The 19012-nt window shown below is 38.3% G+C and overlaps 1 protein-coding gene across 1 annotated transcript; it reads right to left on the reverse strand.

Moving 5' to 3' along the window:
- Positions 1-4409: 4409 nt before the first annotated feature.
- LOC141814654 (isocitrate dehydrogenase [NAD] regulatory subunit 1, mitochondrial) lies at positions 4410-17585 on the reverse strand. The gene is made up of 4 exons (XM_074702590.1): positions 17027-17585; positions 8518-8757; positions 5552-5630; positions 4410-5060 (listed from the first exon to the last, which is right to left on the reverse strand). The coding sequence occupies exons 1-4, from the start codon at positions 17540-17542 to the stop codon at positions 4786-4788; spliced, it is 1110 nt and encodes a 369-aa protein (XP_074558691.1). The 5' UTR covers positions 17543-17585; the 3' UTR covers positions 4410-4785.
- Between the last annotated feature and the right edge of the window lie 1427 nt (positions 17586-19012).

The raw sequence follows: 19012 nt of genomic DNA on the forward strand, positions 1-19012 counted from the left end.
ACGCATCGTCCGCAAGCACGGACACCCTACGTATCGTCCGCAAGCACGGACACTCGCCGTATCGTCCGCAAGCACGGACACTACGCATCGTCCGCAAGCACGGACACTACGCATCGTCCGCAAGCACGGACACTACGCATCGTCCACAAGCATGGACACCCTACGTATCGTCCGCAAGCACGGACACTCGCCATATCGTCCGCAAGCACGGACACTCTGTTCAGTCACTCGGTCACTCAGCAGCTCAGCTCTGCTCATTCGGCAGCTCAGCCCTGCCCATTCGGCTCCTTCAACTCGGCAGCACAGCCCTGCTCCTTCAATACGACAGCTCAGCCCTGCCACGCAGCAGCTCAGCTCTGCTCATTCGGCCACTCGGCCATTCAGCCATTCAGCCATTCGGCCATTCGGCCCACACTTCACGTTTCCGAATCGTCCGCAAGCCCGGACATACTCCGTTGCCGAATCATCCGCAAGCCCGGACTCACTTCGTTGCCGAATCGTCCGCAAGCCCGGACTTACTTCGTTGCAGAATCGTCCGCAAGCCCGGACATACATTGTTCCTGAATCATCCGCGAGCCCGGACCGTCCGCCTTTCCGACATGTCCGCAAGCCCGGACCGTTCGAATCGTCCATACCCCCGAATCGTATGATACTCCGAGGCTTCTCAGCCACTCACCAAGGCTTCTCAGCCACCGATTCAAGGCTTCTCAGCCATTCTGCCAAGGCTTCTCAGCCATTCTTCAGGCTTCTCAGCCATTCTTCAAAGGCTGCTCAGCCACTAGGCCACTCGGCCACTCGGCCACTCGGCCATTCGGCCATTCGGCCACTCGGCCATTCGGCCATTCGGCCACTCGGCCACTCGGCCATTCGGTCATTCGGTCACTCGGCCACTCGGCCACTCGGCCACTCGGCCACTCGACCACTCGGCCACTCGGCCATTCGGCCACTCAGCCACTCAGCCACACGGCCAGTCGGCCGCTCTGTTCAGTCACTCAGCGACTTTGTCAGCCCGCCCACTCTGTCACTCGGCCAAGTCTCTCCGTCACCCATCCAGGTTTTGATCGGCTGAGTCTACAGACCAACTCAGACTCGAGTCCAACTCAGTCTAGTCAGTCCGACTCACGCTCCCTTCGACTAGACTAGTGGGGAGGCTTATGTTCCGGGGATAATCCAATGGGCTCATCATGGTCGAACTCGAGTCTAAGTCTGGTCCCGCTCTCAAAGAACGCAACCGGTTGGATCCTCGAACTTGACGAACCAAGTCACAACCACTCGAATGGCCTTCGTCTGACCGAATTGCATTCGCCGAATAGCCATCCGACTATCGACTTCGCCGAATCGACCAGTTGGCCACCTCCCCAGTGAAGGACCTATTCGGCACTATCCCTAAGCCGAGTCCTCCATCCGGAAGCAGCCTGCCGAGTCCTCCATCCGGCAGCAGCCTGCCGAGTCCTCCATCCGGCAGCAGCCTGCCGAATCCCTCATCCGGCCATACCTTGGCCGAATCCCTCATCCGGCCATACCTTGGCCGAATCCCTACCTTGGCCGAATCCCTACTTTGGCCGAATCCCTAGCCTGGCCGGATCCTCCTATCCGGCAGGAGCCGGACCGGATCCTTCCATCTGGCAGGACAAGGCCACTCAGACACACGGCCACTCGGCCACTCGGCCACACGGCCACACGGCCACTCGGCCACACGGCCACTCAGCCCACTCAGCAGCTCAGCTCTGCCACTCAATCCTCCCATTCGGCTAAGCATATGCCGAATCCTTCCACCCACGTTGCCCTGGCCCACCTCATCATGAATTTATGACAAGCCCACGCCCCCATATTTAATGCTATATCTCTGCGGCATGCACCGCTACATACTTTACCGGCGATGGGACAACGGACTCGATTATTCCTGCCACTTCGTTAATCATGAAGGGACATTCCTTAAATGATGACGTGACAGGTATGCACGCTCATCTCCCTTTAAAAGATCACTCCTGCGGCAGGTAAAAGTTCTCTCTCTCGAACTCTTACTCTCCTTACACGCTCAAGTTATCCTTCTACTGTTCATCTTCTTCTTCTCTGTTTTCTCCACTGACTTGAGCGTCGGAGTGGTCACGCCGGGGCAACACCCGGCCGTCCTACTGACGTTCTTTGTGTTCTCAGGCCATCTTGGAGGTTGCCGCTGCTCATCATCCACTCCGGCGAAGTCTCCGACGACCGTGAAGCTCTCCTCAGCTCCCTCACCTGCTACTGTTCATCACAGCAGGTCGTCCCTGAGGCTCTTCCTGTTCTCTATCAGCTCCGGCGAAGCTCCCAGCGACCCTGAGGCCACCATTTCCCTTAGCTCCGTCCACTGTTCATCACCATCTACGGCGAGGAGGTCCGGAGACGCGTCCCGATGTTGGTCTCAACCGGAACATAGAGGATTCCCACAGACGGCGCCAAATTATGTTCCCGTTGAGACCAGCATTGGGACGCGTCTCCGGACCTCCTCGCCGTAGATGGTGATGAACAGTGGACGGAGCTAAGGGAAATGGTGGCCTCAGGGTCGCTGAGAGCTTCGCCAGAGCTGATGGAGAACAGGAAGAGTCTCAGGGACGACCTGCTGTGATGAACAGTAGCAGGTGAGGGAGCTGAGGAGAGCTTCACGGTCGTCGGAGACTTCGACGGAGTGGATGATGAGCAGCGGCAACCTCCAAGATGGCCTGAGAACACAAAGAACGTCAGTAGGACGGCCGGGTGTTGCCCCGGCACGACCACTCCGACGCTCAAGTCAGTGGAGAAAACGGAGAAGAAGAAGATGAACAGTAGAAGGATAACTTGAGCGTGTAAGGAGAGTAAGAGTTCGAGAGAGAGAGCTTTTACCTGCCGCAGGAGTGATCTTTTAAAGGGAGATGAGCGTGCATACCTGTCACGTCATCATTTAAGGAATGTCCCTTCATGATTAATGAAGTGGCAGGAATAATCGAGTCCGTTGTCCCATCGCCGATAAAGTATGTAGCGGTGCATGCCGCAGAGATATAGCATTAAATATGGGGGCGTGGGCTTGTCAGAAAGTCATGATGAGGTGGGCCAGGGCAACGTGGGTGGAAGGATTCGGCATATGCTTAGCCGAATGGGAGGATTGAGTGGCAGAGCTGAGCTGCTGAGTGGGCTGAGTGGCCATGTGGCCGTGTGACCGAGTGGCCGTGTGGCCGAGTGGCCGTGTGGCCGAGTGGCCGAGTGGCCGTGTGTCCGAGTGGCCTTGTCCTGCCGGATGGAAGGATCCGGTCCGGCTCCTGCCGGATAGGAGGATCCGGCCAGGCTAGGGATTCGGCCAAAGTAGGGATTCAGCCAAGGTAGGGATTCGGTCAAGGTATGGCCGGATGAGGGATTCGGCAGGCTGCTGCCGGATGGAGGACTCGGCAGGCTGCTGCCGGATGGAGGACTCGGTAGGCTGCTGCCGGATGGAGGACTCGGCTTAGGGATAGTGCCGAATAGGTCCTTCACTGGGGAGGTGACCAACTGATCGATTCGGCGAAGTCGATAGTCGGATGGCTATTCGGCGAATGCAATTCGGTCAGACGGAGGCCATTCGGGTGGTTGTGACTTGGTTCGTCAAGTTCGAGGATCCAACCGGTTGCGTTCTTTGAGAGCGGGACCAGACTTATACTCGAGTTCGACCATGATGAGCCCATTGGATTATCCCCGGAACATCAATGGATAGTGTCTAAAACATTTTAAAAGTAAAAGGAGTTACTTCACATATTTAAAAATGCACCCATGTTGAATACTCACACTCAAATTGTAGTAATATAGTTGAATGTTATACAAATACTAGAATCATGATGCTACTCACTGTAATCACTATACATAGCTCTTATTCCAATTACTTGGATGAAGATATAAGGGAAAGGATCATAAAATTATGAGCATGGATTTTGTCTGGACAACATAGTAACAGAGTTCTGCTCCCGTATGACATGCAACTCTGTGTTTAAAATTTTATTTGGTTCATTAAAACTAAATTAGATTGGCTTTAACTTCTAAAACTATATGTAGTAATTTGTTGTTAATTTATATTTTGTTTTGCAATTGATAAGTACTTTAAATATCAATATAATAAACATTATAGCTTTTGTGTCTAAATCAAAGATAAACTTGTATCTTTAAAGTCTTCTCGTTAGATTTTGATTGTGATAGTTTAAATCTTTGTGATAATATGTTGTAGGCCCGTAACAAGCATCACCAGGTCCCAGTTGTGCAATGTTGGGGTGCAGGGCTTACAGCCCACAGTGAGTTTAGATGATACAACACATTGCAACTTATGAGTTGCAAGAGTACCCAAGGTACCCAAAACTACCTTATGGAATCGCGTGTGCAGGTACCTAAAAAACTCAATCTCGTCATAGCTAGAAGGTACCTAAAAGTACATATTAAACCAGACTCAGATGAGATCCTGCTTATTTCCAATGGATAAACAAGAATACATGAGCACAATACGTTGGCTGGGTTTCAGTAACATGATTCTCGTACCAAGAGATTAATAATGAATACTCATCAGTTTCCCTGCAGAAAGCCTGCAAGAATATCGCTGAAACAAATAAAAGTTATAGCGAGCTTGTCTTTTGCCTCGCCCACGATTCAGCAACATGATTATTGCACGAAGAGATCAATACGAGAACTCATCCTGTTTCCCTGCAGAAAGCTGGAAAAACTAACCCGTGAAACGAATAAAAATTATAGTGAGCTAGTCTTTTGCCGCATAACATAACATGATGTGCTCTCTCCAATGAATTGTTTTGAGCGAGCTTAGTCGAGATTTGCAATGACTGCATCGACAACTTCTTGGGTCATGCTGGTCCCTCCCAGATCTTTGGTTCTGTATTTGCCTTCCGCGATCACTCGCTTGACAGCAGTCTCTAGGCGATCAGCAAATGATGGGAACTGAAGATGTCTCAGCATCATGGAAGAGGAAAGGAGAAGAGCCACTGGATTGGCCTTCTTCTGCTCCACTAGTTTCTCATTTCCGACGTTGCCAGCCGAAGCACCTTGCTCAAACACAGCATGATCCTGGCCAACATTACCTAGGGGCCAAAAAAACACAATAAATTGAGAGGGAGATTTTGTAGACGAGGAAGCTTTAGCAATTCAAAAAGAGATTCATTGAAATTTAAAAAAAAACAACTACTGTAATGCTCCTGCAGTGACATCACAAAAGAACTGCTACCAAACAACTACAATCCTACAGATGGGCACTACTTACAAACCGCTAACAAGCATCGCTTCCTGTCACAACAACTACACTAACTAAATCAGGGATCCCTGTTAGATACGGGATCCACCCTCAAGGCATGTGTCATGCCTCCTTTGTAGTTGAGGTGCCTGCCTCGTAGCCTTGTAGTTGTGGTGGTTCTCTATCTGTTTCATATTCTCTCTCTCTCTCTCTCTCTCTCTCTCTCTCTCTCTGCAGTATGTTCACTTACAAAAAACTAATAATAAATTTTTGATCACAGATAAAAAATATGAAAGTATAAAGATTGTAGTATAAAGATTGTAAGTGAGTATCTCAAGATACCTCCAGGCATAACTCCAGTTCCTCCAGCAATTCCTGCAGCTGTATTGGCCACCAAATTACCATAAAGATTTGGTGTGACCTGCAAAAGGATGATTATGCATGAACCTACGATGACAGAAACCAACCTTGCAGAAAATATTCACGTTGTGCAGATGCAGTTCCTTCAACATAGAAATGAAATAAATGTGTTTTCAAAGGATAAATAAAATAAAATCATTGTCCTAAATAATTCTATTCAATTGCACCTTAAAATTTCAATGTTCGGCAACATGACACTCATCATCTTTAGCATTTTACTGCTTACATTTTCCCAAAAGCAACAATTTAGTGACTGGACCACACTAATCATATATTCATAATTATAACATTATGTTCTGGATGACACAGATGATATCATGATGGACAAGGTCTTCAAACAAATATGATTGGAGATTAACAGAAATGGTGTCACACAGAGATCAAACAAAGGAATAGCATAAAAATTCACATTATTAATATTCAAGGGTAAGATAATCAAGTTTGATGTCCTAAATGTCAACAACAACAACCACTTGTTCTGTTTAGCTTGCTAAAAGATGTGATGTGTAATTATTCAAGCTATGGAGCTTTCTTGAAACACTATACAGTCTGATGAGCTAAATAGGGCTTTAGGGTCGAGCACTCTAATGGGCTTGATGAAGATGCAAGTGAGTGAAACACCCCTACTGAGGGTGCAGAGCTAATGCAATCAACTTGGGTCGATTTCACAGGTATCAAGGTAGGTTGGTTGGCAGCTTTCCAGACTTGTAGCTGTGACCAAGTTCTCTGCTAAACTGATTTCTGCTGATTCACTATTATAGACCTGTTCTTTGTGCCAGACCAACCAGATGTAATATGGTGTTCCCAGACCAATCTTTCCAAATTCAGACTTTCAGAAACTGTGAAAAGGTATCACATTGACTTGATAATTACGAAACAGTTATATTGTCTGCCCTAGACTTCTTGATCTACAAAAAGAGAAGTAAATTATCTCATAGAAAAGTGTACTAATGTGGAGGTGTGCATGGCACTGGTGATCAGGGCAGCCCGGTGCACGAAACTCCTACTAATGCGAGGTCCCAAAGAAGGATTTATTGTATGCAGTCTTACCCTGCTTCGTAAGAGGTTGTTTCCGAGACTCGAATCGGTGACCTTTAGGGTGCATTTGGTTCAAGTCATGATATATAACTTTGGTTATGTGATTACCTAGTAATCACATAACCAAGGTTATGGGGTATAAAACATAACCTAATGTTGTTTGGTTTACTTTATTTATTTGGAGGGAATAAAATATAACCAGTTTTATATTTACTATATTACCCTTCATTCAATTATATTTTAATATAATTCATTAAATTAATAAGTATAATTTGTTAATTTTATTTTAATAAAATAATTCATTAAAAATAATTATTTTAATAAAAAAATTTATTAAAATAATAAATATAATTTGTTAATTGTATTTTTTAAATTTTAAATTAAATTTATATATATTAATAAAATAATTTATTAAAATAATTATTTTAATAAAATAATTCATTAAATTAATAAATATAATTCCTTAATTTTATATTTTTAAATTTAAAATAAATTTATATTTCTTTTAATAAAATAATTTATTAAAATGATTATTTTAATAAAATAATTTATTAAATTAATAAAGATAATATGATAATTTTATTTTAATAAAATAATTCATTAAAAATAATTATTTTAATAAAATAATTTATTAAATTAATAAATATAATTTGTTAATTTTATTTTTTTTAATTTAAAAAATATATTTTTAATAAAATAATTTATTAAAATAATTATTTTAATAAAATAATTCATTAAATTAATAAATATAATTCATTAATTTTATTTTTTTAAATTTAAAATAAATTATTTTTTAATTTATAAATATTTAAATTAAAATTTATTGAATTAAATAATTTGATTTTAATTATATTTTATAGTACCTTTTAATTGACTTAGTTTTAAAATCGGAGGGTAATAATGGAAAAAAATTTGTTAACCTTAGGAATCGTAGAAAACCTTAGGCTGCCAAGGTAATCACATTACCGGATTATAACCCATTTGTTGATGTGGCGGTAATGTTATATTACTTGGGAATCAATCATAACCTGAACCAAACAAGGTTATCAACGATAACCTTAGACAGATAACTAAGGTTATCAATGATAACCCCCAACCAAACACCCCCTTAGGTCACACGGCAATAACTTTACCATTGCGCATGACACTGGTGATATGATATACATTTGGTGGCAACATAATATAATTCTCTCAATCGCGGAGTTAGGCAAGTTTGTTAAACCACATAAAACAGATACTTCTTGTTCAATTTGGCTTCTTACTTTTGTATCTTTCTCTTCTCACCCATATGTTTCGTGATTCAACGATGCCCAAGTAGCTATTATGTTTCAAATACAACATATACCTTAAGATATTCCTCCTACAATCTGCACTAGTCAATTACTGCTGAAACTATAGTTAACATGGAGAGTCAGCAGGTTTTATGATCTATATTGAGGTATATTTTGTTGAATATATGAAACTATATCAGTTCATGGCTTCATGCTACAAGGGATAGTTCTTTGCTCAAAGAGGAAATGGTTCTTAGAAATATTTCTCATCATTGTCAAGTGACAAGTATTCTCTATGGTGGTGAAGTCAACTAATTGTAACTAAGAATACAATATATTGCCTAGATCCTATAGTGAGTAAAACATGCCAATTTCATATTCTGACATTTTGTTTTTCCAAGCATTAATCTGAGATACAAACTGGAGCATCTGAAACATCAACTAGATAAAAAGGTCCTCATAGTGCATTCATTTTACTTGTAAACCAAATCCAAGAATGAGAACAAGGAAAAAAAACCATCTGAAGGAAAGCAACTGCAAAAAGTGCTGAAGATATAAGTGCACAATGGAGAAGCATACCATGACATCAAATTGTTCTGGCTTTGAAACAAGTTGCATGCAACAATTGTCAACTATAATCTCATTATATTTTATCCCTGGATATTTTGTTGCAACCTCACGACATGATTCTAGGAACAAACCATCTGCAAGCTTCATGATGTTAGCTTTATGAACTGCAGTGACTTTCTTTCTGTTGTTGAGATAAGCATACTCAAAAGCATACTTTGCAATGCGCTCTGAACAAAACTTTGTCATCACCTAGTACAAGCATTTAGTTAGGGCATAAAAGGCAAAAGTATATGTTCGATTTTTAAAAGAATCACTTGTTGGGGTGTTACAATGTCATATATGAAGATGTGGTTCTAAGATTAAAAAAATAAAAAATAAATCAATAATCTTATTCTTCTTCTAAAAATTAGCACGCATATTATAAAACTAAGATTTTGAATAAGCCATTTGTTCAATACAAGTTTGTGTGGTTCTCCTCTCTTTTCTTAGCGCTTTAAGCCATGGAAATATAAGGAGACAAAGTTGGTTGAAGAGCTTTAAGACTTCCTGCAAAAAACTCCTATTGGCCCTCCTCCCCTCCTAACTCTACATCTCCTCTCTTTTCTCATTTTCATAAAAGTGTATACGCAATTTGAGCAAAGAAAACAGCTTGACTTTGTCTACAATCTTTGATCTCCCATTGATCCCTGATTACCTTTTGTTGTCTGAAGCCTATCTTGCTTAATTTTTGCCAATTTTGGTAGACTGTGTGCTGATCGTAGATATTACTCAATTTTCGTACAAACTGGAACTGCCTTAGTTGAGCCCATCCAACTTGACTAATCCAGATTGGAATTGGTTAATTTTGAAAACCATGGAACCCTCATAAAAGCAGTATTTTCTAATTTGCAATCTAATATCTGAAAGGAATATGATACATTGAATACAATCAAATGATGCATTTATAACATCTAGTTATCATCTATAAGGCTACATTACAAAACTGAATGCAATGGCAACCGAAAGACTAATCTGAGTCCAAAACCAATGCCATTGAGCTCAATATGTCAGAACTGTATAGGTTAAATACCCCTTAAATAATCTGGTCCATTAATTCCATTAGTACATGACTAAAGAAGTTTACTATAATTGCAATAAGACCTAATAGTAATCACAGTACTAATTTAATTAACAACATAGATCAAATGTGGATGTGTAGTATAAGAATAACACGAAATGTAATCTGTACATATCCATTCTCAATGCGTCCTTATGACCCAAAACAAAGTCCAAATCATGTTTACTAATACTTTATGTTAAACTGTAGTAGTAAATCATGATTCAACTTGATGATTCAAAATAGAGTCCTATATCATATTTACAAATATCGTATGCAAAACCGTAATAGTAAATCATGATGTCTTTATATCAAAGAGACAAAACCTTATACATATGTATAAATTGTAGTACGTACAATAAGTCAAAAAATACATGTGTTCATTAATATAGAGCATTATACCAAATACAAACTTCATCAAAAGAAAGAACCTCATATTTAGCACATGTTGATTGAAACACCTTGGGTAATAAGCCTTAGTGAACATATCTGCTAAAATGGAATCTGTCCTTATATACTCTATTATTATTTGACTACTCTAAACTCTTTGTTTAACCGCTAGAAATTTTATATCAATATATTTAGACTTCAACGAACTATGATGATTCTTATAATATAATTTTGTAGCTTTATTATCACAGTTGATCCTCAATGACCTATCAATGCCCCAAATGATCTTAATCATGTGATAAAGTTCTACATCCATATCCTGTGGTTGGATGCTTCATAGTAGACTATAAATTCTGCCTCCATCATGGAAGTAGCTATTAGAATTTGTTTGACGTTTTTTCACGATACAACCCTTATGCCAGTATAAAAACAATCTGAGATGGGCCTCCTGCTATCTAAACATTCAATAAAATCGGAGTTTGAATATCCAATGATCTTACCTGATCTCCAATAAGTGAGTATATAATCCTTAGTTCTTCACAAATATCGCATAACCCTCTTTACAACTTTTTAATATTCTAGTTCAGAGTTACTCAAATATCTATCTAATATACCCACTATATACGCAATATTCGGACGCATATATATTTGAGCATATATTAAATTCCCTACTGTTGATGTATAAGATAATTGCTACATTTCTTTTATTTCAAGTTCATGGTCTGGACATTGCTGTAAGCTAAATCTATCACTCTTTGACACATGTGTGTCACCAAGAGTACAATTTTGCATGTCATATCAAATGAGCACCTTTTTTATACAGGCCTTTTGTGAAATTCCAAGTATGTACCTTGAACGATCACGATAAATCTATATGCCTAAGACAAAGGATGCATCATCAAAATCTTTCATTTTAAATTCACCTGATAGAAATGACTTGATTTCTAACAGTAAACCGTTATTATTGCCTCCACATATAACAAGTATAATAAATTTGTACCCACTGAACTTGATATACAAACATTGATCAAATGAATTCTCCTTAAAACTGTATGAAGACACCACTTATCAAAATTCCAATACCATTGATGAGATGTTTGCTTTAAACAATAAAAATAGGCTTCCTTAATCTACATACTAGGTATTTTGAATCTCTGAATTCAAAGTTCTTCAACTGCACCATGTATATAGTTTTCACAATGTTTCCATTGAGAAATGCTCTCTTAACGTTCATTTGATGTAGCTCTAGGTCATAATGAACTACAAGTGTCATGATTATTCTAAAGAGTCTTTCGTCAAAACCGACGAAAAACTCTCCTGGTAATCAATATCCTCTTTTTGAGTGAATCTCTTGACGATAAGGTGAGCCTTATACTTTTCAATATTACCTTGGAAATCCCGTTTGATTTTAAATATTCATTTACAACCAACAAGTTTCACCCCTTCAAACAATTTGACAAGTTCTCAAATGTCATTGTCAGTCATAGATTTCATCTCTTCCCTCATGACTTCAATCCATTTTTTCAGATTAGGACATTGTTTGACTTTTTGGAAAGATATGAGATCATTTTCCAACCCAATATCAAACTCGTGCTTTTGGAGATATACATAATCATGAGACATTGTAGATCTCCTTTTTCTAATGGATTTTCTTAGTGACACTTGTGCTTGAGGTGGTTGGGAGTCATGCTAAACCGTAGGAGGAAAATAGGGAATACCTCTATTTGAGCTGACATACCCTTCAATTACATTGGAGGTGATATGAAAATATCGTGATCTACTACCTTTGCCAATTGTGAGATTCAACTATATGTGGAATGATAATCATTTCACTATCTGCTGCATTAATAGTTATCATATTAGAATCACTAATGTTTTCCTCAAATAATATTTCTCTAACTTTAGTGTTCCCACCATTCTTACTTAATGAACTTGACATTACCCGTCTTGAAAAAAATCTACTTAGGGGGTTGAAAAACATGACGCCCCTCGAGTTTTCAAAGTATCCTACAAAATAGCAGCTAACGGTTCTTGTATCTAGTTTACTTTCATTAGGCCTACCAGGCCTAGCCTCAATTGTACAACCTTAGACATATAGATGACTAATACTAGGCATTCTACTTGCCCACAACTCGTATGGAGTTTCATTACCACCTTATTAAGAACTCTGAGTAAGTAAATCACAATTTTGATTGTCTCATTCCATAAAGACTCCGATAGAAAAGAAAATGTCATGATACTTCTTACCGTGTCGTTTAGGGTCCGATTTTATCGCTCTGCTACACCATTCTATCGAGGGGTACTAGGCATGGTGTATTGTGTTGTGATTCCGCACTCAGCAAGATATTCCACAAATAACCCAGGATGTTGTTCACCTGATCCATCATAGTATTTATCACTACAGTATGATCTTATGACCTTAATCTTCTTACGTAATTGATTTTCAACTTCGACTTTTAAGGTTTTGAATATGTACAGGGATTGCAACTTCTCATGAATAACATACAAGTATCCGTATCGAGAATAATCATCAATAAAACTGATAAAGTATGCTTGACCGTTCCAAAAAACTTTAGGGAACGATCCACATATATTCGAATATATCAACTCTAATACTCCATTACACCATTTTGAATCTTTATTATTTTTGTTAGTTTTTCTCCTTAATACACTCAATGCAAATTTCAAAATCTAACATATCAAAGGAATTATGAATTCCTAATGACATTAATCTTTCTAGGTATTGTTTAGAGATATGCCCTAAACGTCTATGCCACAACATGGATGAATTCTCACTCATCAAATTATGCTTCACACTTATACTATGCATTGCGACATTATCAATATGAGTCTTGATGTTTAACCTGTATAGTTTATCAATTAGTAAATCATTACCAAACAATATAGAATTTCGAAAAATATTGAACTTTCCATTTCAAATGAACAAGTGTATCCAGATTTGTCCAAACGTGAAATAGAAATTAAATTTTGTCTAAATGACGACACTACAAATGTATTTTTTTAATTCAAAAGTATATTGATCCCAAGACAAACTCTGAAAACACCTATAGTCTATACTTTCGCCTTCTTACTAGTTCCAATATAAATGAATCTTTTAGTATTAATTGGTAGTAGTATTAATTGGTAGTCAGCTCCAATGACAATCCCGCATAGTTATACTTATACGAGTAGTTGCACTCGTATCTATCCACCAAGTGTTATTAGATACAGTAGCTAGATTGACTTCTAAACTAATAAAGTTGAGAAATATACTTTTCTTAACACACTAATTGACATATTTGGACAATCCTTTTTTAGGTGACCTTTCTTTTTACCAAAGTAATAAGTTGAGTCTAGATCTTATTGCCTTGAAGCCTCATTCATTACAAGTTCTTTACCCTTACTCTTATTATTATCCTTTTTCCTTTTCTTGCTTGAGCGTTGAGATAAGGATACAAAATGAGCATTATGAGATGTGTCATGTCTTAATCTTTATTCTTCCTGTACACACTGAGCTTATGATCTTATTTAGTATTAATTTCTCCTTTTGAGTATTATAACTAATCGTAAAAAGAGCAAATTATGTAGGTAGAAAATTATGACAAAGTTCACAAGTACGCTGTCGGACATTTTTAACTTTAGTATCCTAAACTTTACAATCAAATTTGACATCTCCATAATATACTCTCTAATGCTACATTCCCATTATACCACATGAACACCAACTTTGTAAGAAGTGTGGTAATCTCGACTTTTTCGCTTGATGCGAATCAATCCACTAATTCCCTAATGAAGGTCTTAACATCCTCATTCTCAATAATCGAGCCCCTAATTGATTCTGGAATCGACATCTTCATGATCATAAGACTTCACTAGATAAAGGAGCAGGGCAATTATACCTAAATGCAAAGTCTAGATTCAAGTAGCCTAATAATACCATGATATGCTCTTTTCATTGTCCAAAATTTATGCCGATAAGCACGAGGATGTTGTTCAAATTAATAGATATTGAGTGTGCTATATAAACAAAAACAAAAAATATAGCTCAATTTTCTAAACAAAACATATATTAGTTGTGCAGTAACATAAATACAACAATCAAACATGCACCTGTATGGGTATTGACTAAGATACCAAATACAACATTACACTAAGTCTTTGGACTAAAATATAACTTGCTAGTGGTACTCTCCAAATAACTCATAATTACCTTCGTTTTCCACATAACTTGTTTTACTTTGGACCGACGCATTATGTGCATGATTAACTTTATTTATGAACTTCCTTAGTTAACTTATGTTTTCAACTATCACTTACAATACTTCCTATTGACCACATATCGTGCCTTCTTTTGGACTGACACACTATGTGCATGAATAAGAATTCAAACTTGATTTGTAAACTCCCTTAATCACATATCAGACATAAAGAATTATTTTCCTTTAGGCTAACCATCTTTATTATGAATATATATCCATCTATGCAAATATCCCTAGCCTACCCAATAGTTCTCGTTTTGACGATAGTATTAGTTCAACTAAGTAGCAAATGCGAAGAAGAATATAGGAAACACAGTTAATCATCTATCAATCGATTGATGTCAATTATCAATCAACTGGTACTGTCAACAATCGACTCCTAAGTTCATCAATCGATTAGTACATCGTATGTGTCAAATCCCGGACACTAATCGATTGCTAGTGAACTCATTAGTGGACTGATCTACAACAGTCAAACTCATCAATTGAGTCAGAAGGCTTCTGTGCACGAGTTTATCCACACCAATTGATTGGTGCTTATGGTAGTTGACTAATAGACATTGGTCGAACTGGCCGATCGAGTTGGAAATGTTCTGTGGATGATCCTGTGAACACCAGTCGATTGATCCTTATGGTAGTCAACTGAAAGGAACAGTCAAACTATCCAATCGAGCTAGATGTGTTCTATGCACAACCCCATGAATGACAGTCAACTAATCTTTATGGCAGTTGACTAATGGACATCGGTCAAATTGCCCAGTCGAGTTAAAACCGTTCTGTACGCAACCTTATAAACAATAGTCGACTAGTCCTTATGGCAGTTGGATGATAAGATCAGTAGAACTGCCTAATCGAGTTGAAACTATTCTGTATGCAACTTCGAGAGCACCAATCGATTAGGACCTTATAGCAATTGACTGATGTTCATCAATTGAATGCCCCAATCGAGCTAAAAGCATTCTGTGCCCGAATTTTTGCCTAGCAATTGATTGGAAATCCTTATCATTCGATTGTTAGTCGCGAGATTCATTTTCTCTGCTCGCACAAATGTCGTTTTGCTCGAAATGGCGATGAAAAAACCTAAATAATTCTTCATGTTCTTCGTAAAATAATACGATAACTCAAAATCTAGGAAAAAATCTTAGGCTATCAAATGCTAGATTCAATAGATATACATCGATTCATTCTTCCAATGGAATCGAATGCAAAATCAATGTATATATACCAAATTGTCGAAAATAGTTCTTACATCTTAAAGATGACGATAAGCTAATTTTAAGCTCTGAAACCAATTGAAAGGAATGTGATACATCGAATAATACCGAATGATGCATCTGCATGATCTAGTTATCATTATCTATAAGACTACATTACAAAATCGAATGCAATGACAACCGAAGGGCTGACTAAGCTCCCAAGCCAATGCCATTGTCCCTTGTCGCCGGAGAAGCTTTTGCAAATGCAGCGGAAGGATCTTCTGTAGAAACAGGCAGCAATCGGAGTCTTGTCTCAATGGGGAAGAGAAGAGAAAGACGAAGCTCTTGATTCCAACAAGATACCCAAATGAATTCAAGATCTCTTCCTTACATACTCAGACCTATCCTGGACCATTCACATAAAGCCCATAACTCGTTAACAACCCATTAATGTTAACGAATTAGGTTATTGAAATTACACATGCAATCCACATCCAATAGTATAAACCCCCCTTAATACAAATGTATTAAATCACTTAATAGGGTTTAATCTTAATGACAATTGTTGTGTGTTGTTAATTCATGTATTAGCCCACCAAATAGAGACTTAATCCTTCAATATCATTATAAGAGACATTTAATTGTCATATTAATGTGAAATGGACTGAATATGGAAAGATGACAAAAGACTAAGTAATCTATGAATTGTATCAACTTCCTCATTGCTGCAATAGCCTCATTTGAGAATCTAATTAGCAGTCAAAGAGGACTTTAACACAAGAATACAATGATATAATCAGCTCTTGTATAGAAATCCTAATTAGGATTCTTGTGCAGTTGGTAAAGTGCATAAAAGTAAAAGATACATGAATCGAAGGAAAGGGAATTGTTTATGATGAGTTATAGCTTGAACAAAGAATAACTATTTCACCACAAAATTTGGTTTGTGGTACAGAATATGATAATCTGAGCCATACAATATGAGATGAGGATGCAATCATTTCTAGAAACATTTATACAAGCACAAGAAATACCATATTAATCTTAAACACAACAACATATTAACTTTTCCATTTCGGATCAACCTTATAAATTTTCTCCTAGCAAAGCAACAATGACCAATCAAAACATAAACTAATATTCAATCCCATCTATCTCAATAAGGAATAAAAGAGCTGTTGTATTAGCGATTATTTAGAGTTTATATGAGTATTAAACACAACCTGTTCTTGAACTGTTTAGATCAGATGGGAGGCAAACAAATGACAGTTTATCATCTCAAAGACATGAATAAAGGAATGATAGTGATACAGAAGCAACAGTAGAACAACATGGAAATGAGAAAAATAAGAGGGAAAGATAATAACAAGTTCAAATCTTGTAAACCAAAAGAAGAGCATATGTATTTTTAGTCATCAACCGCAGGCATATCATAATGAATTGTAGCTGTCTATCTCTTCCCGTTCGTTTAATAAGTCATTCTGGCAAACTATAACATACATGTCCTTATATCGTTTAAAACCAATGAAGACAGAATGTATTGAGGAATTATTTAAGCAAACGACGAAGCTGCATACCTTGAGGCTCTCTACGACGCCAGGCACCACCTCATGTTCCAAACCAGAGTACTCGCCCTCCGTGTTCTCCCTGATGACCACAATATCCACATTCTCGTGCCTCGTTGGCAATCCCGGAAGATTAAAGCAATGAACCAGAGACGCATAGAGGTCCAGTTCCTTCCTTAGCTGCACATTGAGGGAACTCACACCGCCCCCCACCGGTGTAGCGAGCCCGCCTTTTAAGCACACCTTATTCCGCCTGATGGACTCAATCACCTCCGTTGGCACTGTCGTCATGTCGCCGTGGACCTCGTACGTCTCGAAGAACACCGGGGCGTGCATCGCCTCCATCACCTGACGCACGGCTCCGGTGACGAGCGGCCCGATCCCGTCGCCAGGGATCAAGGTCACCTGCCTCGGCGCGCCGTCTCCGGGCCGGGGCATGTAGGTGACGGACCGCCGGGCCTCGCAGGAGGATCCGGAGGCAGCATCTCGGAGGAGACGGCGGAGGATCGGTGAGGATCGCCTCATCATCGTAGGGTTTGGCAATTTGAGATCGAAGCGCTTCAGGGGCAAGAGAAAGGATGAGAGAATGTGAAAATAACGGAGACGGCGAAAGAGTTATAACGGTTTGAGCAGAGCTGGAACGTCTCTTTTTTTTTGTTACATAATAGCGCGAGGATATATCGGTTCATAATTTAATTTTGTAACGTCTCGCGTTTATATCCCTTTAATTTGAAAAGAAATATTTAGAAATAGTACAAATTGATAATAATTTTAATTATTTGAAATATCAATTTAATTATAGTTTAATTATATATATATATATTGTTATTTATATCATTAAAGATCCATTTAAATAGTTTGATTTTAATAAAACAATTTTGGGCAATTTGTGCATGGTGACATGGCAATGAGAATGTCGTCCTCAGGATATAATTAATTTGGTTACGACGGAACAGACTTGTTAAAGTAGGTAAGGGTCGAATTTTGACGAAGCCGAAACAATGTTCGTCGGTCGTGCCCAACTGTAATTTTTCAATTTATCTCATTATAAATGATCGCGAGACTGATTGTGTGGAATCGTTAGGATGACAAATTCTATCTTGTGTTGAACAGAATGTACACTTACGTAATTAATAGTGTAACAACAGCTGAAAATATTATAAATGACGCTGGATAAACTTTGTAAAATTAATCAATTATATTTTATGTCATATCGAATTAAATAAATTAATTGCAAAAATAATATTTTAAGAACTTTCATGTTTTTCACAATATATCCACAAATACTATTTTTTGAAAATTTTTAAAAAGTTTTTTATCAATATATTATTTTTATGAAATAATTAACTTTGATTTATAAATCTATGTTAAAATTACAGTGTTGAATTAACTATATTTTACATTCTAAAAAAATTATTTTAACAATTTTTCATACTCATGTGAAACTAGTTTTTAAATTATACATATAATATAAGTAAAAATACAAGAATATAAATTTAAAAATAATTAATAAAACGATAATGAAAAGGTGTACTCTTTAAAATGCCCTCTAATATTTATTATTTTGTAAACTATCTTTAAAATTTAACTAGTATTTAAATATCTATGAGGTTTTTATTTTATTATTAAAATTAGTTTACTTTTCAATGTAATGTAAAGGTGGAACCGCCACCTTAGCGGCCCCCTGGTCCCGGCCCTACAAGTGTCGGAGTAAATCACGGACGGCCATTTTGACCTTTTTCTCATCATGGCTAGCGCAGGGGAGGGATCGAACCCAAAGCCTCAATGTAAGCAACTGCCCTGCGCTAACCATGCGAGCAAGCCCGTGAGGGCTTAGTTTACTTTTCAAGCTACTATATGAATTATTTATTAATTAATTAATAACAAATATTTTAATAAGGGCCAATTTGACATATCATATCTTGGAGGTAGTTTAAAAAATATGATAAATGTTAGGGGAATTTTGAAAAACACCCGATAGAATATGGAACTAGGAAC

Source organism: Curcuma longa, chromosome 21, assembly GCF_044706935.1.
Source record: "Curcuma longa cultivar G26 ecotype Majalengka, Jawa Barat chromosome 21, ITB_CL_G26_1.1, whole genome shotgun sequence".
Taxonomy (NCBI): domain Eukaryota; kingdom Viridiplantae; phylum Streptophyta; class Magnoliopsida; order Zingiberales; family Zingiberaceae; genus Curcuma; species Curcuma longa.